This window comes from Callithrix jacchus, chromosome 4 (genome assembly GCF_049354715.1).
Source record: "Callithrix jacchus isolate 240 chromosome 4, calJac240_pri, whole genome shotgun sequence".
NCBI classification, from domain to species: Eukaryota; Metazoa; Chordata; class Mammalia; order Primates; family Cebidae; genus Callithrix; species Callithrix jacchus.
The window spans coordinates 56,517,835-56,542,190 of record NC_133505.1 but is presented as its reverse complement, the minus strand read 5'-3'; the positions used below and the strand labels follow the sequence as shown (position 1 = coordinate 56,542,190).

The 24,356-nt window shown below is 35.7% G+C and overlaps 1 protein-coding gene across 10 annotated transcripts in view; it reads left to right on the top strand.

Annotated features, from left to right (window-relative positions):
• PTCHD4 (patched domain containing 4) overlaps positions 1-24,356 on the top strand; it is a 188,113-nt gene that overhangs the window by 37,762 nt on the left and 125,995 nt on the right. For 8 of the 10 annotated variants that reach the window (XM_017971145.4, XM_008994552.5, XM_078370692.1 and 5 more), the window contains one exon: positions 21,599-22,079. In XM_017971145.4, the coding sequence (XP_017826634.2) occupies positions 21,599-22,079 (481 nt within the window). Of the gene's footprint in view, positions 1-21,598; positions 22,129-24,356 lie in introns of all 10 variants that reach the window. The other 2 variants (XM_078370694.1, XM_078370693.1) reach the window with 1 other exon arrangement.

The window sequence follows — 24,356 nt, the reverse complement described above, 5'->3', positions numbered from 1 at the left end:
ATCTGTCATTGCTTTATGCTGAGCACATTATCCAAAGAAATGCCTGGTTTTGCGGTGAATAATCAAGTCAAGGACATAGGGTATTTCATTATAATAAAATGCAAATTTATCATAAAAGGCAAATTCTTCATCTCAAAGGTTGAACAGGATGCAACTTCAACTTAATTAGTGGGAATTCAGTGTGTTAGGCGCCAAAAACATATTCCAACTCAATACTATTCCTAGGATCTAAATCATTTTCATTTCAATGAATTGGAAAATATGAGTGCATTTTAAGCCCGTGTCTTACAAAAAGTATTCTGAGATACTTAAAGAAATGTCAGCAAATGGGTTGTCATTCATTAGAATTTCTCCTCTGTTTAACATATTTTTCCCATCCCGTGTTAATATATGTTAGGCGAAATGTTTTATCAATGTAGACTATACAGGGGTGTTACTATTTTGCAGTAGTTTGCCTCCCTGAATTTTCTCGAATGTATTTTCCCTGTTCCCATGGATTCTCTCCACAGCTTCTATTCTTGAATTATTTTTCATTCTCTCTGGACAGATATGGCTTTAGCCACAGTCTGTAAGAGGATACCTAGGCTGCTTTTATCCTTTAAATGAAAAAAAATAGTCTTAACCCTTGTTAAAGAAAGTGATTATTCTTTACTCAGAGGGGCACTATTGTGATAGGTGCAGCAATCACTGCAGTGGAGTCTCCCAGTGGGGGAGAGAGATTGGGCCCAATTCTGAATACAGCAGGGGCAGAAGGTAATTTACAGTCAAAGAGCAGTGTGTGGGTCAGCAGGTGAAAAATTCCTAACAGGATAGGGCGGCTTCTGGCTAAACTGATCTGATAGGATTCTTGCTGAAGGCAAACTAGGATGATTAGACATTACCTGAGGAATGGTGGCAGAGAAGAAACCAGATGAGACTAGAATTAGATTCGATATCAAGGGATGGGAAATGGAGGGGTAGGAGTAAGGGTCTTGCTAAAATTTCATTTTACAAGGAAGTGCACAGATTAGCCTAGGAAAAGGTTCAGGAGCCTGACTAAAGTTTGCCCGAGCAAAGAACCTTTATCAGTTTCCCCTTCCTTTTGTTCAGGAAAAGAGACATTCTCCTTTCCTTGGAACAACATAAGTCCATTGTTCTTGTCTGATCATCTTATCCATTGAAGACTTTTTGAGTCGCCTGTTGGGACTTCATAACAGAAACTATTTGCTGGATGGTACAAGCAGTCAGCCATTTAATTAGGGATATTTCTATGAAAATAAAGAAAAACAAAGATTGATATTTAGAAATCCAGTTTCAGAGGTCAGTCAGTAGAGAATATTTCTAGATGTTAGATTGATATCTCTGCAATTTTTATCTTGTGAAAGAAAAACTTATTCTATTAGATGGTGGAGGATGATGCAGTGAGGATGGCAGTGACAATCTGGAAAATTTTCTGACTTGCAGTTTGAATGTATTCAGTAATGTTATTGGGTAGTCTGGTAAACTTTCTGAGTGGCTCACACAGCAGCAGACATGCAAATTGCCTATACATGATTTGTTTTGTGTAAGGCAAGTTTGTATCAATAAGTAATCCAGCTTCAGCTTGCAGAAATTTGGAATGTTTGTTTTAAGGCTTGTAGCCAGATATTCGAGAAAAGCAGAATTCAGAATCTAATCCTGTTTACAGGTAAATAACAAAACCTCAAAGACAATAAACAGGACTAAAATTTAATACCCTCAATGGTGTGCTATAATTTTCTATTGAAGCATAATTTTTCTATCTACAGTCACCTTTGTTTCTATCAAATATAATTAATTACAATAAGACTAATTTAGTTGCAAAATACGTCTTGTCTTGTTAAACATGGCCTGATTATTTACATAAATCCATAGTAAGTGGTCACTGACTACGTAGGCCTTTTTTTTTTTTTTAATTTGCTTGCTTGGTACTATTCATAACGGATCTGAGATTAGACTTTAAAATCCTCTTAAGGATAGAAAGCCAAGCCAGACTTCACCTGTAGTACCTATAGATTTGAGTGACTTTTTTTCCTGAGGTCTCCAAGATGCTCTGACTTTCCTAGGCCTGCCAGAAAGTGACATTCCTTATTCACGTGTAATGCTGGAACTCTGTAAGCCAAGTACCTTAGCTTTCCAAGGGACATTGCAAGCATTCGTTTCATAAAATCAACCTTAGTTTCTTAAAACTCTGTGGTCATATCTGATATTATGCATCATTTTCAAGTATGATATTCTAGTCAAAACCTTGGTAATGCAACCGTTGTTTCCAGTTATGTTCAGAAAAACAAATTCTGCTTGAACTTATGCAAGTAACTATATTACCACAAAAAAAATAAGAGCACTCAATAAGAATTTCTGAACTCTGGAAAGATCAGATAGGGAGAAAAAGCAATTGTTTCACTTTTTTTCTCAAAGGCATATTTTACTAAATGGCTGTAAATTATAGAAACTTAAAAGAAAAGGAAGTTATTATTTAAATCCAGAAAATTAAACGTTTAAAAACAAAATTTCAAGCAGAAAAATCCATAGAAATTATAATAGTCCTCATCAGTTCTTTCAGTTTCATATAAATAATTTTTTTTCTGCTTGATCTTGGGCTAGTAATTTTATCAATCCATCAGTTTTTTCATTAGTAGTGGAAATTTTTTCTCACTTCAGTGGCATGATCTCAACATCGTCAGAGATGTCTTTCAAAGTACTGTATATGTCAAAGGTTTTTTAATAAATCGTTTTGAAGATAAAGCATTTGGCTTAGAATTGATTACAAATGCTTTCAGAGAAAGATCAAAGTAAGAAAACAATCTGTAGTGACAAAAGGCTTAAAATGGTTCAGGTGAAGAATCTGCTGAGAGTTTATTGATAAGAAAATTGGTTATTTCTGTGCAATTGTTTCACCTTTTTCCTCAAAGGCATATTTTACTAAATAGCTGTAAATTATAGAAACTTAAAAGAAAAGGAAGGGATTATTTAAATCTAGAAAATAAAACATTTAGAAACAGCAAAATGCAATGTTTAATGTGATAATTGCAATTATGACTGATAGTATTGTACCAGCACATATTAAATTTGTAGGAATGTCATATAACTTCTGGAACACATATTAATAACATGTACTCATATAAACATCATATAAAGAAGACTTAGCATCACTTCTTACTTGACAGTGCTTCCCATACAATTCATTATAACAAATAGACTAAATTAGTTTTAATATTTTATTTTACAGGGTGAAAGAGTAAATCCTTTGCTATTTTCTGGAGACCACCTGACAAATCTCAAAGTTAGTTTGAGGTTAAAAAAAGAAAAAAAAACTTCATTTAGAATTTAATTTTTGGAAAGTCTATCAAAAATGCCAAAAGCCTTAAATGTTTTATTAGTTAGATTGTCAGATTACCATGAAATAATATTTGGGTTATCTTAAATAATCAAGAACATGATAAAGGTTGGCATAAAGCACAGGAAATTATTTTGCTAAGACATGAAATCTTTGTTTTGTAGGAAGATTATTTCAAGGGTAAAGAAAGCCCTTTAGCTTCTTGTCAAGAACAGACCCAAAAAAATCCAAAAAAATGATAGTTTTTACACCAGTGCACTTTTGATGTTGTCTTTAAATTTTTTTCTTTCTTTAAATTTATAAATGAATTCATTTAAATTTTAGCTAGCTTGATCACACATAAAATTACTTTTTCACAGAATTCTACAACTTTCTTATGTCCACTCAGATTTTGTCCTATATTTTTCTTCTTTATTGTTCTTGAACAACCAGTTATCCTACTTTAAAGGAAAAGTATTCTCTTTAACCTTAGCGAAATCGAATCTTTCATACCTCATATATTTTCTCATTAAAAAAAAAACAAACATATCCTAGGCCAGGTGTGGTGGCTCATGCCTGTAATCTCAGCACTATCGGAGGCCGAGGTGGGCAGATCACTTGAGGCTAGGCACTCGAGACCAGCCTGACCATCATGGCGAAACCCTGTCTCTACAAAAAGTACAAAAATTAGCCAGATATAGTAGCGTGCATCTGTAATCTCAGCTACTGGGGAGGCTGAGGCATGAGAATCACTTGAACCTGCGAGGCTGGGGTTGCAGTGAGCAGAGATTGTACCATGGCACCCCAGCCTGGGCAACAGAGTGAGACTGTCTGAAAACTAAACAAAAAACCAAAAACAGAAAAACCCCATCCTAGTTTCTTTGCCTTTTTATATATAGTTTCTTTCCTTCACCCTTATTATTTCTGGTAGTTTTGATCACATATATTGAGAGAAAATTAGGAAGTAGGCAATTGTGAATTGTCTTTCTCATACTAGGAGTCTATAGCAAACTAGTAAATGTTATCAATATACCATTCTTTTTTTTTTTTCTTTGAGACAGAGTCTTACTCTGTTGCCCAGGCTGGAGTGCAGTGGCATCATCTCGGCTCACTGCAACCTCTGCCTTCTGGGTTCAAGAGATTCTCCTGCTTCAGCCTCCTAGGTAGTTGGGCTACAGATGCATGCCACCATGCCCAGCTAATTTTTTGTATTTTTAGTAGAAACAGGGTCTCACTGTGTTAGCCCAGGATAGTCTCCATCTCATGGCTTCGTGATCCGCCCCCCCTTGGCCTCCCAAAGTGCTGAAATTACAGGTGTGAGCCACCGGGCCTGGCCCATTGCACATTTCTTATACACAAAATCTTCCTCATAGTACAATTCCTCCTGTTTGTCAACAGACCCAAATATATTTATCTTATCTATGCAATATGAAAACAAGGTGCTGAAAGTTTATGAACTTTATATTCAATAACAAATGTTCCAGTAGTTTATGTTAGGAATAATCTAGATTTGTAATAAATATCTGTTAATTAACTTAGCATAACTCTAAAGTTGCAAGTTACCAAAGAGATTTTTGAAACTATTTTCAGGTAGATATATCTTTACACAAAGCTACCCATCATCTCAAGCTATTTTCCTATTACCTATTTTTAACCTTATTTGCCTAGTAAACCAAAACAAAATAAAAATGTATGTTTGTGTTATAGTAATACTATTTAGAAAATGTAGTATTTTCATTAAATCAATAATATTAAGTTAATATTATTTATCAATGTTTAACCAAAGTCACATGAACTGGATAAACATTTGGGTTAGTTTTATATTTCTAGGAGTTTGAGGAATATTTAATTTATATAAGCACTTCTTTATCTCTTAGCCAATTTGAATGTAACTTTTTAAGGGATTATATTAGTTAATTTAGTAATGTTATCTGGATATAGAAAAATATTACATATAAATAACATATATACATACACATATATAAACATACATAAACAAATAAACAGAAATAAAGAAAAATCTTAGTGCTTTCATTCTAAAACTTTATCCATGACTCAGTAGAACAAAGTAGTATAAAACTTACCAGTTTGTATAAAATGATTGGCTCTCATCTTTTCTCCGCTTTGCATTTTTATCTGAATTGTGTTTCTTACCAAAAAAAAGGAACAAATAGGGGTTATGTACTAAATAAGAGCAAAAGCTTTTTACTAATATTCATCAAGACTTTTAATATTTTCATTTGCCTTGATATATAATCTTGTGGAGGCTATTGACTACCTTTTAGGCGGAGGGTACATCTAACAGCTGTCTGGGTATCTCCAAAGCCCATCTGATCTGATGAAAGATCCAGTCAATTTCCAATTAGATGTTTTTCTCTTTCAGTCTCAAGTGGTTGTTTTTCTGAGACACTGAATCCCTTGAGAGCCTCCAGTGGAGGGTAGGGGACATAAATCCCAAGTGAGCTAAGGAACTGAAGTGAGAAGGGAAGGGTCTGACAGGAATCGGCAGAGGAATGGAGTCAGAGATGGGACTGAAGGGGGCATATAGGAGCTGTTAAGAGGAGTGGGGAGGAGAGAAGTTGATGGGAAAGGAAAGGACATAGAAGAATGACTCTCAAGAGATCTTAAGTTCCCCAAGGAGGCCACTGAAGTTTCAGATTGTCCTCTGAAAATCACGTCAGCAAGAAGGAGATGGACAAAGTTGGCAAATCATATAGTTAGTGAGGTTTGAGACGAAAGCCTTCAGTTGACTGAGAATTTCCTATGAGGAAAGCAGTATCCAATATATAGAACAAAGAAATCTCACAGCCAGCCAGGAAGACTTCTAGCCCAGGGAGTCAGGGAATAATTCCCACTCAGAACAAGAAGCCAGGAAGACTTTCCAGCCCAGGCGGTTTCTTTCGATGGAAGCTCACTACCAGAAAGAACTTCTAACCCTCATATCTCATCAGATAGTTTTAAAGATTTTCAATGGCCATTATGCCAAATTCCTTAGGGTAATCCCCTTCCAATGTCTCTCTCAGGTTCATACTTATTGTCTATTCTGCATGAGCAATAGCTGTGAGGTCATGCTCAAATTGCTATTGGAGGGAATGGTAGGAGTCATTGCCCTTTCAAACTAGGAAGATCTCTTTATTTTTCCAACTGCGTAGCCCTGTCCCTTAGTGCCATTTCGTTCCTTCAGAACCTCTCTCAGTATTTTCTTGCAGACAGCTCCAGTGAGGTCCAGGCAACTGCCAGCTCCAGTTCTGAGAAAGTATTATTTTGGGGGTGCGTATGTTATTATTGGTATTTTTAACAATGCATTGACAGCAATATGCATCTGAAAAGACTTACCCTAAATACCTGCTTATGTAACAAATCACAGTGCTATTGCTTCAAATAGCCCTGATCTTCTTTCAATCAATGCAGACACCCACTTACCAAGTTAATTGTTCTTCCACAAAATACTTCCATGTAAGTGAAGAATGTTATCTTGTTTTCCTTACACAATCTCTAAACAAGAGTCTTTTCCTTATTCATATGGTGTGATAAAATCACCTTGAATTCTCTGACTACTTGTAAAATTATAGGAAATTAATCAATGTTGAAGGAAGAGTGACAGACAATGTTTTTAAGAACAATGGACCAAATTTTTATATCTTTGTGCCTATAGCTTTGTTTATAACAGGTGCTCTCAAAAATCAGTTTTTTGTCAAGTTTGTTAAGTTGGGAGCAACGTCTATGTGTACCTTTTGTGTATTTGCATTTCCCGCTGTGTATTTTTTTCTTGTCACTTTAACATTATCAAGTCATTTTAATTAAGATATCTACTATCTACAAGGAAGATGAAATACATTGAGTTTATCTTAATACCGCGCTAGACACAGTGTTCTTGCCATTCTTAAGCAAACATCAGTGATGCCTGTGACATGTTACAGTATATTATAAAGAATGTTTATTATCTATAGCAAGCATGAAATACTTCATCGAAACAAATATATTAAAATTAAAGTTTGCTGCAAATTATTTTGATAAAATTATATTGCTCTAGCAATCCAGTAGTGTTCAAATAATGGGGCAGCAAAAACAAAATAAAACCATGTGAGTGTATAATCATGTCATCTGGCTTTTGCATACTACCATTTTATACATGGAATTTAAACATAGGTGATAAAACAGAGAAGTTTTGAGAAGCTCCTTCATGCCTCCACCAGATGCTTTTAATTAGAGAAGGATCCTTCAGTGAAGAAACCTCCGTACTGTGTAAGCAGGAGGTTTACTTCTTACTTCCATCTCACAATCTTGCCTGCAGAGATTGCCACAAAGCTGCAGGCACTCTTTCCACTATGGAACTTGTCACATCCAGAAGCCCCATCTGTTTTGTGCCTGAAACAAAAGCAGATGGCAGTGCTTACATGGAGGCCTGACTCTAAATCCCAAGGGATCATAGAATGCCTACAGTGAAGGAGGATAAATTCTATGAGCTCAGTTGTCTCAGCAAACTTGACTTCACAATGAATTGTTTTCCAGAGTAGAGAAAGCCCATGTCTAGGTGGTCATTTGAAGTATATTAGCAGAAAAATGGAATCAACTCTTTTAGGTTTCTCCTAAAAATGCCAGATACAGTCTGCCTTTCAAACCTGTGTTGACCTAGGAGCAAGTTCTACGACATATAGAATGGACCTCCTAGACTGGAACAGACACAGTTGGAATCTTTTGTTCATTTTAGCTAAATACACCCACTTAGAGGGTCCTGTACACTTTCTATATTTGTAACGTAAGCTGAGGGTTGATAGAATGTTGTTTATGTCAAGAGCCATGATTTGTTTTTATGTATTTTATTTAAGTTCAGTGAATCATTCAACCATCATTTTATAATTAGGTAATAACTGTTGATGGAGCCCTACAAGATAGCACACAGGGTGCTATCTCTCTTCAAATATCATCAAACATAATTCCTGTAATAAAGCTTATGAGCTAGACAGTCCCATTTTATAGCCAAAGAAAGAGGCTTAGAGAATCTAATTTTCCAAGGTCACGGCAGTAGTAAGTGGCAAAATCAGCATTCAAACTCAAGTTCTCTAAATATTAAAGCCAAACCACTATTGAAGCTATACTACCTGTGATGCTAAGGTGGTTTTGCCATCATTGCTATGGTAACCAGGTCATATGACCCCTACCATGGACTGTGAGTCCTTCCCTCTGAAGACATGAGAAGAAATCTCAATCTACTTCTTAACACTTTGTAAGAACGGTTCTGGGAGTATTCTCCATGGTAAAGTTTTGATCTTTTTTAAAAAAGGTGGTTATTTGTGAAAAAAAAAATATTGATTGCTAAATTATAAGAAACTGGGCTGCTGAGACTATGCCCTGTTTTGGAACATTCAGAAGAAAATTAAAACCAACCTGAAAGAAGACTGCGATTTCCATTGGAAATATTGTCTCCATACCCCATGAAATAGCGGGTAGGTGATATCAGAGTGGATACAACAAAGAGGGAAGTTTATATGTGATTGCAAGAAGCAGCATTCATGTTTATGTAGTGGTGGCAGTTAAACTCCTCAGGGCTGGAATGGGAGTTGTCCTGCGTAAAACTGGCCTGATTTTGGATACCAGATTCACAAGTGATGACTGCTTTCATTATGAGGAGATTATCTATCTTAATATTTTTCTCTATTGCATAAAAATCTAAGTAAATCGTCAAAACTTTTTTGAGTTATCCAGTCATATTTTGTTTTGCTCATTGTAACTTACTACCACCAAACTTATTAAGATGACCATATTTTCCAAACAAAAATGTGGATATATAATCAAATGAAAGATTTTAATTTGTGAACATCATTAATTTAAAAAATCTCACAAAAGTATGAAACCAAAAACACATGTGAAGAAGTCTTCCATGAACTGACTCATTCAAAAATGAAATGGCATGAAATTTTACCCTCCTTATTAAAGCTGGTCCAAACATATTCAGCATAGTTTAATGTGCTGCTGACTTGTTTCCTTGCTTACAACGCACTTAGTTTGGTTGGGTCACTTCTCTCCTATGGCAGGCAAATATTTGTAAGTGGAATGCAAGCTGACTTTAATATTAGCCTTAAATAAGACAACCAGAAAGGCAATGTTTTCTTTTTCAAAAAATAAAAATGAAGAATTATTTTATAAGTATATGTTGATTTTTGGTTACTCTTTTGTGATGTTAACCAGGTGAAAATCATACACTTTGCTTTTGAGTTAATTTTTCATTCAGGTATCTTAAAAATTTGCAATAATTTTTTTTAATTTACCTTTTAAAGGCATTGAGGTGCTCCCTTCCTATTATCCAAGAGTATGGAATTTAATACAAAGACTAGCTTATGCACTTGACTAAAATACATCATATTAGCCCAGAAAATGTTAACACACTTGCAAAAGTGAGCCATTGCACCCTCATCTCCTGTTCTAAGAAAAGTAACATTTAACTTCCACATGGAGCTTAAGATAGGAGAGTACTTACTTTCTTGGCTGTATTAAAAGGCTTTCAATTATTTTAATATATTTGAAGCTAAATATCTTAGTTGCAATAAGGAACAATTATATGGACCTCATTAGAATGTATATCACACACTCTATTTTCAAAGCATATCTGTCCTTTTGGGGATTAAAAATAAAAGGTAATTTAGTAAAGATAAAATGGACTTAAGCAAGCGTTGTATTCCTTATCTAGTATTTTACCAACATAGTTCAATAATTATCCCTCACTGTGGCTTTGAGGTAGTTTCTTTCAAATAAAGGAAGGACAGCAATAGGAGACAAAAGAGGAGGAAAAAAGGGAGAAAAGGTCAGAGAGAGAAAGAAGGGGAGGGAGAGAGGAAGAAGGAGGAGAAAGGAGATAGAACAAGAAAGTGAATACCAACAGATTCCTGGCTGCTAATGTCAGGGAAGAGTGCTAACACACACTTAAGTCCTGAGCTGATCTGGCCTTGCACTTAGCTAAATGATGTTTTTCTTTTCAAAGAAAAAAATCACAGGGACTTTGTGGGCTCAGTATCACTTTCCTTGTATTGAACTTGACTTCTGAATAGCGCTTATGAGGTACTATTAATCTTTGCTTTGTGTCTTTCCATCTCATACATTTGTTTGCTTTAATTTCATAACAAAGGCCAAATCATTTGACTAACCAAACAATAATTATTTTTTGAGTATTTGCTATGCATAAGGTATCATGCTAAGTGAAAGCTAGCTTCTTTATTTTTTTTGGATTATACAGATAGTTGTAATTGCAGATGTCTAGAATTGAAGCTGAATACAACTTCTAGGAAATATGCCTTAGACAAAGCTGTAAGGAAGGAAAAAAAATATGCCATGCCCCATCTCTAGTGCCCATATCCATCCTCATGGCACATCTGATGTTCATTTTTCACATTGCAGTTGAAAGAGAGCTTTGGAATAAGCAGATTTCACAATCCTTACTACCAGTGTCCATCTCTGAGAAATCACTCTTCTTTTACTCTCCTTCATTATATATTCTGGTAATTCTCAAAGTCCCAGGAATAGAATATGCTTACTTACACAAAGGTCATTTCTAGACCTTTGTGTATGCTGTTTCTTCTGCTTGGAACACCATTCCTTTTCATGTCCACCAACCAAATCTTCCAGCTTTGCTTGGATAATTGTTACTTATGCTTCAGAACTCAGCTAAGGTAACAGCTTTTTTAGACAGCCCTCTAGGTACCCACTAAGTTAGGTGATTCCTTCTCAATGCTCTCTTGACAGCTTGTGTTAATCACTGCCACAGTACTTTCATTTTTTAAAAATACCTTTCTGCTTACTTATCTTTCCCTATCCCCACACCATAGACTCTTTGAAGATAGGCACTGTAGCTATCTACCACTCTATCCTCAGTAGCTGTCTGCCCAAGAGCATGTGCTCACTGAATCTTTCTTGGATAAATAAACCATTCTGTCCTCCTTGCCTCTTTCCACTTGTGCTGTGTGTCACATCCTTGAGAACCCCTACATATGCATGACACTGGTGCCCCACGAAGATACCTACAATGTTGAAGGTTCTTGTCTTTTCTTATTTTCCCGAATGTTCTTATTTCTATGAGGATGTTTTGAGCTCTACTCTGAGTTTTGCCCGTCTGTAGGTTGTCAGTCTGATCCACTTTTCCAGTCAAAGGTGCTAATATCCCAGATGTCATAGACCTATAGCCTTCGGTTGTAAACTAGAGCCTTTTTAGAAGAGAATTTCTTAGTCCAAAAGAAAGGCAATAATGGCAGGACTTTTAATTCTTCTCCTGAAAGGGGGACACCATACATAGGGATTTGCTGCTTTCCTCAAATGCTCCCGTGTGAGTGGGGTCAACCTCCCTCACGTAGGTCAACATCAGAGCTAAGTGTTGTTTGACATCGGATAGCTTTCTTTTAATAAACTCTGTGATCTCTTTGTGAAAGATTCACTCGTGTAAGAATAGTAATATTGCTTTTTATGAACTTTTGGGATAGAATCCCTAATATAAGTTACAGAGAAACAAAGGTTATTTTTACATGGATCACATTTAATGCAGACGTTAACTATTTCCGCACATTGTTTATAGATTTGTGCAAAGACTTTACATAAATAAAAGAGAAATTAAAACCTATGTGAACTTGTATTTGATAAGCAAACAGTAGAGAGGATACTAGCAGACATCTGGAGATAAAATGAATTTTACTATCTAAGAAATAAATTAATCATCTGGGCTACAGAGAGATGATTTACATCTATGTAAATTAGAGCAAATTTCTTATCTTTCTCCATTTGAGAATTCTCTCCAGAGATTCCTCAAAGAAATGGCAGAGAGGTGACTTGGTGGTCTAGATTTAGAAGAAGATAAAATGTTTCTTGTTTCTATGTAAAGGAACACTGGTCAGTTTGTGTTTTCCCTTCCTTTCTATTTCTTTTTTTTTTTTTCCTCTTGGGGCAGATTTCTCCAGCATACTATGTAGTGTCTAACGACTTTGCCACCAATGAATCATTAACTACAGGGCAGGTAAGACCTTTAGAGTTAATGTAAGCCACGCCTTTTATTTTGGAAACGAGGGTGCTGGCATTCAGAAAAGCCAGACAGCATGTCCTCTGTCACCCGGCTGTATAGTAGCAGACGTGGAACTTGGCCCTGTGCCCTGTGTTTTTTTCCATCATATTTCAAACATTTGCTGGGAATTGTGGAATAATCTTAGATGGATAAGTGAATAAATAGTATCATTCAAACATTTTATTTATAAAGTATATTAATAAAAATAATAGCCAATCATTTCTGAGCACTATTCTAAACACTTTATATACGTGTGTGTGTGTGTGTGTGTGTGTGTATCCACTCATTCAATCTTCTTAATGCCTATATAATTCTTATTTTAACCATTAATAAAACTGACACACAGGAAGCTTAAGTCCCTTGCACATCTTGTCAGTGTTGAGTTTGGAACTCTAAGCAAGACAGTGGACTCTTGGATCTGTGGACATAACCATTATATTGTACTACCTCTCATTCAAATATATATAAATTGTCCAAATGTGTGGGAAGTTGTGTTAAGAGTGTGGAGTCAGACACATGAATCAAGTGATTGGCTGTGCTACTTAGTAGCAGTATAATATTTCTCTCATTGTATCCTCCCTCTTGGTCCCAATGTCCTTATTGGTGATTTGAAGCTTCTTCAATATGGCACTTTTTCAGAGAGTGATTGGAAGAGTTTCCTAAGATAATGCAAATAGAATTCTTATGTCTTAGAATTGATTCTGCCACGTGTTAAAAATTTCCAACCAAGTTCCAGTTAATTGATACGTTAGGGTTCTCTTTTAAACTTATTTTATATTCTGGATGACTAGAGTTTTTATAACAACACAGAAATCTTGTTGTTTAACCTTCCTCTTTGAAAAAAACGTGAAATACACTGTGGCACTTTCCTAGCTTACTAATGTGACCAAATAAACTTAATTTATTCTTCACTTAGGGCATTTTGATGTGTTAAGTCTTCGTTTTGAGAATGACTTGATTCTTATTTTAAAAAATAAATATCTTGAACGAACTAGGTATTTCTCACTATTTTCTCATTTCTACTAAATAGGAAGCTCTGGTGTGGAAAATAAAGATAACTAATGTTTTCATTTAATCCTAGTTTGTGTATATACTTGATACTAGTAATAAAACGAAGATATATAAGTTAGAAAATAAATATGAGGAAACGTATGATTAAAAAAACAAACAATATCATTCCTTTAGAAATGTCACCATATACCACACACAAGAAGATGTTCTTTTCAGTGATAAAAACAACTGGCCATCTAAAACTTTCCCATATCTTTACGGTGTCTGCCTCATGGAAAATCAATAAAATCTGAATTGCAATTGTCTTGGACAAGAGCTGTGCTGTCAAATTATCTTGCAGTCACAGAAAGTCAACCTAGTATCTAGAAAGAACAAATATAATTGCTCTCCTATAATTTCAAAGCATCATCAAGTAATTTTTTTCTCTGCACTATTGTCTATGACATTAAAGGTCTCCATTCTCTCTTATTGCTTTAATAATTTTTTTTATCTTCTCTCTGAGAGTTTGGTTTTCTACTATAGAGCTACTGAAAGCTCTGCATTGGGTGGGAGTAATTATTGAAGCTACAGAATGGTAACCTGAAACTAAATAAGAGCTTTCAAACACAAGAATTTTTTTTTCTCTCTCTCCAGAATTAGTGCTGCTGGAGAGATAATGTGATGACATGCTTTATGGCCGCAAGATAGCATCATGACCTGTAATTCCAATGATTCACCTTGAAACAATTTACCTACTAGAAGCTGCCTCAGCTGACATTTTCTTATGCTGCATCAAGAACTTGGAATACTGCAGGGACTTCCTAACTGAGCTCTTTCCTGTAGAGTCACCTTTCCTTCCTATATCATTTTCCACAGTGCAATGAGAGTGAGAACTTCTAAAAGTAAATCATGTCATACTCTTGCTTAAAACCCACCAATGAATTTGTATTGAAGGATAATTAAGTCCAACTCCTTAATAAGGCTTTCATAGCCTTTTCTGAAGAGGCCTTGCTGCTTTCTCTAGCCTCAAATCTTATTACTCCCTTCAGGTCCCTAAGCATCTTATGCTGACTTTTGCCTGCAGGCCATGATACATGCAAATTCTTTTTTCTGGCTAAGTCCCCCTGTCTGTTGACTAGCTTACTGCACGTGTTTGGTGTACAGTGAAAATGAAAATCAAATGTATTTGGGGAAAGGTCAAACTAGAATAAGCAGATTGAAAAAGGAATGTTGTTGTTTCTTTTCTGTATCAGCCTCAAATTTCTACATATGCCTCTTTTCATTTGAGTTCCTACTGTTCTCAGGCACTCTGAGTTGTCTCCTACTTGTTCTGGTCTTAGCAAAGTATTCTCTAAAAAGTAACCTATAGTGAGTTATAAATACCTTAAGGTGAATTTACTCAGCTAATGAATATTATGTCATGTTTATTATACATCAGGCTTTTTCTAGGCACAAGGAAATTATCAGTGAGCAAAACAGGAAAGGTGTCAGCTTTCAACAAGCACACATTCTAGCAGAGGACACAGAAAAAAAGCAATTAAATGATAAAATAAGATCATTTGAAATAGAAATCATTTGTAGGAAGAAGATAAAAAGGTCTATGCAATAGAATGATTGCAGGGAAGGCTGGTTTGGGTCTTGTGGGTCAAATCATTTATTTGAAGCTAAGCCCTCTGTGACCAGGAAGTAGTCCCGGCCATAAGAAGAACAGAAGGAAGCATTTGAGGCAGAGGGAACAGTGGATGGTCATAGGATGGATATTAACTTGGTTTCTTCAAAGAGTAAGAAGAAAGGTCAAAAAAAATTTGGAGCAGAGCTCATGAGAAGAGTGACAGGAGACAGGTCTGAAGACTCAGCTAGCAACAGGCCAATCAGGACCTTTCAAACCTGGCAAGAGGCTTCTGTTGTATTCCTAGTGCAAGTAGAAGACAGGGAAGGGTTTTAGGTGTAGGAATGATGCTGTCTTATTGAGAATTCTACGAGCAGACTCTGGCTTCTGTGTGAAGACTAGGTTGAAGAACAGTGGATACGAGCTACGAACCAAAGTCATCTACTGCTAATGTTGTCAGTTCAGTTCAGTAAAGCACTTACACGGGAGAGCATTGAAAACAGCAGGTTAGAATCTTGTCATATTTTTACTTTAGGACTTGTCTTTTTTGGGGACATAAAGGTGATTTCTACACTTGAAGGAATTTCAGAATTTTCGTAGGAGGTTTTTGGGGACATAAAGGTGATTTCTACACTTAAAGGAATTTCAGAACTTTTGTAGGAGGTTTTTGGGGAAAATAAGAAGTTGAATCAGTATACAAGTATGCGCCATTGCTAGGCAGTTACTTTAGTGAATAGGACAACATTGGAAAAGCAGATCCACAAGTGAAATAAGTTTTAATCATAAGGAACGTTTCATGGGAACTAGGAGCCAAACTGGCTTCCTTGTTATCACCCCCTAGGATTTGAGAAAGGACTGGAGTTAGACTCAGAAGATCTGAGTTTCAACCTTGGACTTACCGCTTTAACTGATACGTTTACCTTCTCTGAGCTTTTAGGCTTGCTCATCTGTTAAACAAAAGGGCTCCATCGTGTGATAAGTAAGATCTTTACCATACAAATAATCAATTAATGACTCTATTAGTTACAATGATATCCTTTCTGACATCCAGATATCTTCAGTGAAACTTTATACATTGTATTTTTATAGAAAAATAGAGCTAAGAATTACTAAATATTACGTAAACCTTTGTTTTTGTACTCATATTTGCTCATTTTATAGATAAGAAAACCAAATAAACTAGTCATGAGCTAATGAATTAGCCATGAACTAAGGAAGTTATCACATTATTGTGAGCTGCATACTGCAACTCAGCTCACATGATTCCTAAGTGTTCTCTCATTATTCCTTGTGGTCATCTTATAGCTTCAAGGAAGTTCTGTCCACAAGATAATTACAATATTTCTTATATTTGTCTTTATTTTTCCTACATAGAGGCATCTACGAGCTGGTTAGTTTGGGAAGCTAATAAACTCTTCTATAATCCCTTATAAAATGGTATAATTTTTACATACAAATAATATATAAAAGCATATTTCTCAGGACTATAATTCGTTGGATTTTTGGGTTAACTACAGGTACAAAAAAGTTGACCTTTCAATGGAGTTTTCAATTCCAGAACATCCAAAAAACCTTATTTATCTTGTTCTGATGCACAGAGAAAAATATGAGTAAGAAATTCATTCCATTAGTAATGTTAATTTAAAAATAATGGAAAAAGATAGATAGAAGCATATCTTTTACAAACTTTTTTTGTAAAAATGAGAATTAGACAACTTCAAATGAGGGGTTAGCAGCTAGCCAAACTCAATGAAAATCTGTCGTTTAAAAATAATATTAGCCTTCTTTAAAATTTTGTCTTTTGTCCAGCTACATTATCAGAACACTCTTTTATTCACTATAATATCCAATTGAGGCCCCAGAGATGCATAATTCATTTTGCTGCTAAAGATCCCTGAGAAATCTTTTTGATGACAGAAATAAGTAAAGACAGACATCTACACATTCTTAAGGTAATAGATAGTGCTTTTAAAATACTTTCTCTTTCAAATAATCAAAAGTACAAGTCCACATCAAAGGTGGAATTTCAAAGGCATAGAAACAAGGGTAGACCTAAAAATTACACCAAGCTTAAAACAAAAATAAATTTAGTCTAATTGGGAAGAAATTTGTGCCTACTTAAAGAGTAGAAATTGTATTCGGCAATTTCTCAGTTCTGGGATGAGATTCCCGCCTCCTTTCTCAAAGTGTGCCTCCCTTTCTACTTGCAGATCATGATAACATCCCATGAGATTTAATCAAGAGAGAGCCTTGGGAACCCACAGCCATGATTTTCATTTGATTCTTAAAAGGAAAAAATTGGAAAAATTATGAAGGCGACATGGAAGAGGGAGACACTCTGAAAAAAAAACCTCAAATTCTTATTGGATTGTTTCTTTAGAGTTGGTCAGGTTGAGATAAATAAAATGATTGTACTCATTTAGTATGTAGGGAGGAAATGGAGTAACTATGAATTCCTCTCTTGTTCTGAAATTGAGGCAGTAATTAATAGCCTACCAATCAAAAAAAAAAAAAAAAAGCAAAAAGCCCAGCACCAGACAGATTCACAGCCAAATTCTACCAGAGGTACAAAGAGGAGATGGTCCCATTCTTTCTGAAACTATTCCAAACAAGGTAAAAAGGACTCCTCCCTAACTAATTTTATGAAGCCAGCATCATCCTGATATCAAAACCTGGCAGAGGCACAAGAAAAAAAGGAAATTTCAGGCCAATATCCATGATGAACAGCAATGCAAAAATCCTCAGTAAGATACTGGCAAACCGAATCCAGCAGCACATCAAAAAGCTTATCCACCATGATCAAGTCAGCTTCTTCCGTGGGATGCAAGGCTGGTTCAACATACACAAATCAATAAATGTAATCCATAACATAAACAGAACCAATGAAAAAACTGCATGATTATCTCAACAGACGCAGAAAAGGCCTTCGATAAAATTCAGCACCCCTTCATGCTAAAAACTCTCAATAAACTAAGTATTGATGGAATGTTTCTCTAAATAATAAGAGCTATTCATGACAAACCCACAGCTTATATCATATTGAATGGGCAAAAGCTGGAAGCATTCCCTATGGAAACTGGCAGAAGACAAGGATGCTCTCTCTCACCACTCCTATTCAACATAGTATTGGAAGTTCTGGCCAGGCAATCATGTAAGGGAAAGAAATAGAAGGTATTCAAACAGAAAAAAGGAAGTCAAATTGTCTATGTTTGCAGATGACATGATTCTATATTTAGAAAACCCCATCATCTCAGCCCCAACTCTTCATAAGCTGATAAGCAACTTTAGCAAAGTCTCAGGATACAAAATCAGTGTGCAAAAATCACAAGCATTCCTATACACCAATAATAGGTAAACAGAGAGCCATATCATGAGTGAACTCCCATTCATAATCGCTAAAAGAGAATAAAATAACTAGTATTGCAACTTACAAGGGATGTGAAAGACGTCTTCAAGGACAACTACAAACCACTGCTCAAGGAAATAAAATAGAACAGAAACAAATGAAAAAAAAAAAACATTTCATGCTTGTGGATAGGAAGAATCAATATCATTAAAATGGCCATACTGCCCAAAGTAATTTATACATTCAATGCTATCCCCATCAAGCTACCATTGACCTTCTTCACAGAATTAGGGGAAAAAAAACTACTTTAAGTTTCACATGGAAACAAAAAAGGGCCTGTATAGCCAAGACAATCCTAAACAAAAAGAACAAAGCTGGAGCCATCACGCTACCTGACTTCAAACTATACTACAAGGCTGCAGTAACCAAACAGCATGGTACTGGTACCAAAACAGATATATAAACCAATGGAACAGAACAGAGGCCTCAAACATAACACCACACATCTACATAACACCACACATCTACAACCATCTGATCTTTGACAAACCTGACAAAAACAAGCAATGGGGAAAGAATTCCCTATTAAATAATGGTGTTGGGAAGACTGGCTAGCCATAGCAGAAAACTGAAACTGGATCCCTTCCTTACACCTTATACAAAAATTAACTCAAGATGGATTAAAGACTTAAATGTAAGACCTAAAACCATAAAAAAACCTAGAAGAAAACCTAGGCAATACCATTTAGGACATAGGCATGGGCAAAGACTTCATGACTAAAACACCAAAAGCAATGGCAACAAAAGCCAAAATTGACAGATAGGATCAAATTAAACTAAAGAGCTTCTGTACCACAAAAGAAACTACCATCAGAGTGAACAAGCAACCTACAGAATGGGAGAAAACTTTTGCAATCTACTCATCTAACAAAAGGCTAATATCCGGAATCTACAAGAAACTTAAGGAAATACACAAGGAAAAAACAACCCCATCGACAAATGGGCAAAGTATATGAACAGACACTTCTCAAAAGAAGACATTTTTATGGACAACGAACATATGAAAAAAAGCTCATCATCACTGTCATTAGAAAAATGCAAATCAAAACCACAATGAGATACTATCTCATGCCAATTAGAATAGTGATCATTAAAAAGTCAGGAAAGGATGGAGAGGATATGGAGAAATAGGAATGTTTTTACACTGTTAGTGGGAATGTAAATTAGTTCAACCATTGTGAAAGACAGTGTGGTGATTCCTCACAGATCTAGAACCAGAAATACCATTTGACCCAGCAATCCCATTACTGGGTATATATTCAAGGATTATGAAACATTCTACTATAAAGATAAATGCACATGTATGTTTATTGTGGCACTGTTCACAATAGCAAAGACTTGGAACCAACCCAAAAACCCATCAATGATAGACTGAATAAAGAAAACATGGCACATATACCCCATGGATTACTATGCAGCCATAAAAAAGGATGAGTTTATATCCTTTGCAGGCACATAGATGAAGCTGGAAACCATCCTTCTCAGTAAACTGACACAGGAACAGAAAACCAAAAACCACATGGTATCACTCATAAGTGGGTGTTGAACAATCAGAACACATGTACCCCCAGGCGTGAACATCACACGCCGGGTGTGGGGGACTATAGAAGGGATAGCATTCAGAGAAATACCTAATGTAGATGACAGGTTGATGGGTACAGCAAACCACCATCACCTATGTATACCTATGACAAACCTGCACCTTCTGCACATGTATCCTACAACTTAAAGTATAATAAAATAAAAAAAATTCTTTCTTGGAATTCCTGGTTATCCTACTAATGGCATTTTTATTCTCCATAAATGTTGTAAACTTTTTGTGTTTGTAACATACTCTCAAGTATTAGGGTTTTTTTAGTGCATGTTAAAAATGCAAATACAAACAAGTGCCTTGGATATAAGTGTCTGTGTTAAACAAGTCCAAAATAATTGTGTTATGATGACATGTGTTTGCCAGAGTACATAATACCTCCCAGTTAAGTGAAAACACCAGAGTCATCACACTATTGGGTTTACTGTCTTCTGCCCTACGCACTCTAGGAAGAACTGTTTCTTTCCCTGATTTTACTATTTTATATCTTTTTTAGATAAACATCTTGGCAGGTCCAGTTGACACACAGTCTACTTTTGACATAAATGTAACTTAGTGCCTACCTCTCAGCTGGTACTCGTGCATAATTCAATGCTATACTTTATCATGCAACCTGCTACCAGCTTTAGTATTCTGAGAACCTTTACCACTGAAATAAATGATAACTGTGGAAATAATAGCATTTCCAAATTAATGATAATTTAGTGACGGCTCTCCGAGATTTCTTTCTTCATGTTGGGGCACACTGGATGAGATTTACTGTTCTCAACTTGTTTTAGTAACTCTTTGGCTACATACATGTGCCTTAAAGAGGAATGATATCCTTCTCTTACCAATTTCCTTCCATCATGATTTTGCCTACTCTACCTCATATCAAACACTGAAAATAAATTAACTTTTGGCAACTCAATCTGAAATTCTTATCAATCTCATTTGGGAGATTTGTCTACTCTAATCAATAAGAAAAGGTCACCTGTGTCTGAAGCAGGTGTTTGGAGGGAGCATTGTAATGTTTGGATATGTATTCACATTATACTTAGGAAACATTTCAGTGCCATTAAATTAATTATAAAAAACAGCATTTTTTGTACTGCTCTTCAATATACAATTATATTCCCAGAATATAGAGAATATGTAAGAATATTCATGTTCGTGTATATTTGTATGAGTGTTCCATAGGTATATGAATTAACTCTAGAAAGATTAGTCTATGTTTATAGAATAGATAATCATCTTAACTCTTGAAATATTATTAGTTTGTGGCAATCTTTACTTTTGGCTGAAACTGAATCATAAAACTTGATCCTTTATTAAGAAGTTGTAATGGATTGTTACAAAAGGAAATGTTGGAAATTGGGATATAAGTGAGATCAAAATATTTATCTACATTTTTCTAAGCATGTGGGAAATTCTTCCGTAGTTTTGTAATACTTTTTGCATATTCTCTGTCCTTGGTCATCATGCATGGTATCCCATGTAGCTCCAAATGTTGAATATAAAATTCTAACTTGCCTCTCCACCCACATCAGTTTCACAGTTACTAGCACCTATCTCTGCCTTCCTTGTGCTCCTTCACTTAGAGTAAGAATCTATTCCCTGGAATGTGCATCCATTTGGTAACAGAAGTCTCTTCTTTTTCTGTTTTCAAGGATGGGAGGAACAGTTTTATTGGACATCAACTGGGCGGGGTAGTGGAAGTGCCAAACAGCAAAGACCAGCGGGTCAAGTCGGCCAGAGCCATTCAAATCACCTACTACCTCCAGACCTATGGCTCTGCCACCCAAGACCTCATAGGGGAGAAGTGGGAGAATGAGTTCTGTAAGCTTATGAGAAAGCTCCAGGAGGAGCATCAAGACCTCCAGCTCTACTCTTTAGCATCCTTTAGCCTCTGGAGAGACTTTCATAAGATCAGCATCCTGGCCAGAAGCAAGGTCCTGGTGAGCCTCGTGCTGATCCTGACCACAGCCACCCTCTCCAGCTCCATGAAGGACTGCTTGCGCAGTAAGCCCTTCCTGGGCCTCCTGGGGGTGCTCACGGTGTGCATCTCCATCATCACCGCAGCAGGGATCTTCTTCATCACCGATGGAAAGTACAACTCCACCCTGCTGGGAATCCCGTTCTTCGCCATGGGTAACTATCCATCCTTGTGGTAATCGGATTCTTACCGGTTTGGGGCAAGGTAGTATATTTCTTGAATTCTCAGGTGGAAATCTGTTTCGATTTTGCATTGGTGTTTCTATGTCAACATGTAAAATTTTACTTGGGGTTGTGTCTGTTTCACCTTCTTGAACCTTTTGGAAAATTATGGGATGACCAAACCATTTTCTCATTTAATTTAATGCTATCAAATGTTTTTAAGTTATACATCATTGGAATTCCCTACTCAGATTCCTGAAAAATTACAGGTCAGAGATTATGAAAGAAAGAGTTGCTAAGGAGATTCAAAAATGTACTTCGAGCAAAATTTTGTGTTTCTTAATCATGGCCATTCTCAAGTTGATGGGAGTGAAGAATGAATATCATGAGATGAAAATTTCAGGAACCAATGATGTGTCGTGATTTAAAAGAACTTCTTAAGTAAGCTTTGTTCATTAATTTATTTCAAAGTTTTGGCACAGAATATACTCCATTCCCTACCTCAATACAAACTAAACCTGCTGCCACTTAGATACATCTCTAATTTTTTTTTCATTGTTGGTAAAAAGAATTAATGAATAGCCTTAGTCAAGATTATCTCATGTTATAAGTTTTCCCCCAGCTATACATAAGTTGTCTAGAAAATAGTATGTAAGAGGTGTGTATGTTTGTGTGTTCTTTGAAAGAGAAGATCAAATATGGGAATCAAGGCGAGTAAGTGCTTAGCAACAAGATTCATGTGTTTTATTAGAAAAGAAATGATGTTGGTGATAGCTATTGGTACAACAAGAGGGTTCTACACATCAGGAGTGATGTGATTCCCTATGTGTAGCTATTTAGAGAATGAGCAGTAAATAGCTTCTTGATGGTGAACTGACATGAGCAATACAGCCTTCACATTAGACACCTTAGAGCTTGCTAGGGCACTTGCTAAAATTGCTGGTGAACTAATTAGTAATGGAAAGATTTATCAGGAAAATATACAATTACATATTCCATACAAGTAGAGAGAAGAGCTGCTTCTACTGATGCTGGATTGTAACATAGGCTCTATGAAGCCAGAGATGTGTTTTCATTCCTTAAACAAAATAATTTTTTTTTACTCTCCAGGTTAAAATCAGCTCTGAATTACAGCTTTATTAGCAAATTTAAAAAGATGCAGTCATGTGGTCAGAAACTCTTCCAGATGATGTTGCCCTTTTTTTTTTTCGACCTTAGCAAACATTTTTGAGAATAAAAGCATGAAGTGGGTTTATATGACAAATGCTGAGATCTAACTCCTTTATCTACAAATCCAGTGTCATTGTGGCCATCTTAAGTTAGTTTATGTTCTTAAACCTCCGTTTATTCTCATATAAAATGGGGATTATAATGATATTTTCAAATAACTAGGTTTGAAAATGTAACAGTATATAATTAAAGCTCATAGCATGCAGTAAATGCTAAGTAAATATTGCCAAGTTTTACTATTTAACCTTATGTTTTAAGTGCAGTGGATTCAATGATGAATAGAAAATAGCCCTTGGCTTTTGGAAATTAAGCCCTCCTGGATTTTGCATATGATCTCTAAATACATATGAATCTTGTTAGTAAATGGTATCTCTCTTTTTCCCAAAAAACGTATTTCATAAAAAAATTATTGTCACCAGTGACAAAGATGAATCTAGATTTAAACCACTTTTACTTGTTACATTTTTTGGATTAAGACCATCGCTTGAAATAATAAGATTTATAAGAACCATACAGCATGAATTTGCATTTGAAACATAGTTCATTTAAGATTAACAAATTGGACACCTTACAACTTTCTAGGGTTTCTTTGTAAAACTGCTGATGAATTATTGAGGTAATGATATTATTTATCAGAAAAATGTGCAATTACATATTCCATACAAATAAAGAAAAAGTCTACCTCTACTGATGCTGGATTGTAACCTAGGCTCTATGAAACCAGAGAGGTATTTCCATTCCCTAAACAAATAACTGGTATGCTAAAAGCCACAGTGAGGGAAAAGTCTAGACCCTTCAACACACACTTTGCGCCTTTCCCAGTGACCTTTAAAATCATAAATAAACCCTGGACAGTGTTGGTTCAGACTTTAGGAAGACTGCTTAATGATTCCTCTGAAGTATTTCTGCAATTTAAGTCTTTAAAATCTTCTGAAAGCAATATTTCTCCTGTTTTTGAAAAACGTACTAATGGAAGACCTAAGAACATAAACTTTAAAATTTTTGCTTCATCAAGCGGGCATTTGTTTTGTTGTATTTTGT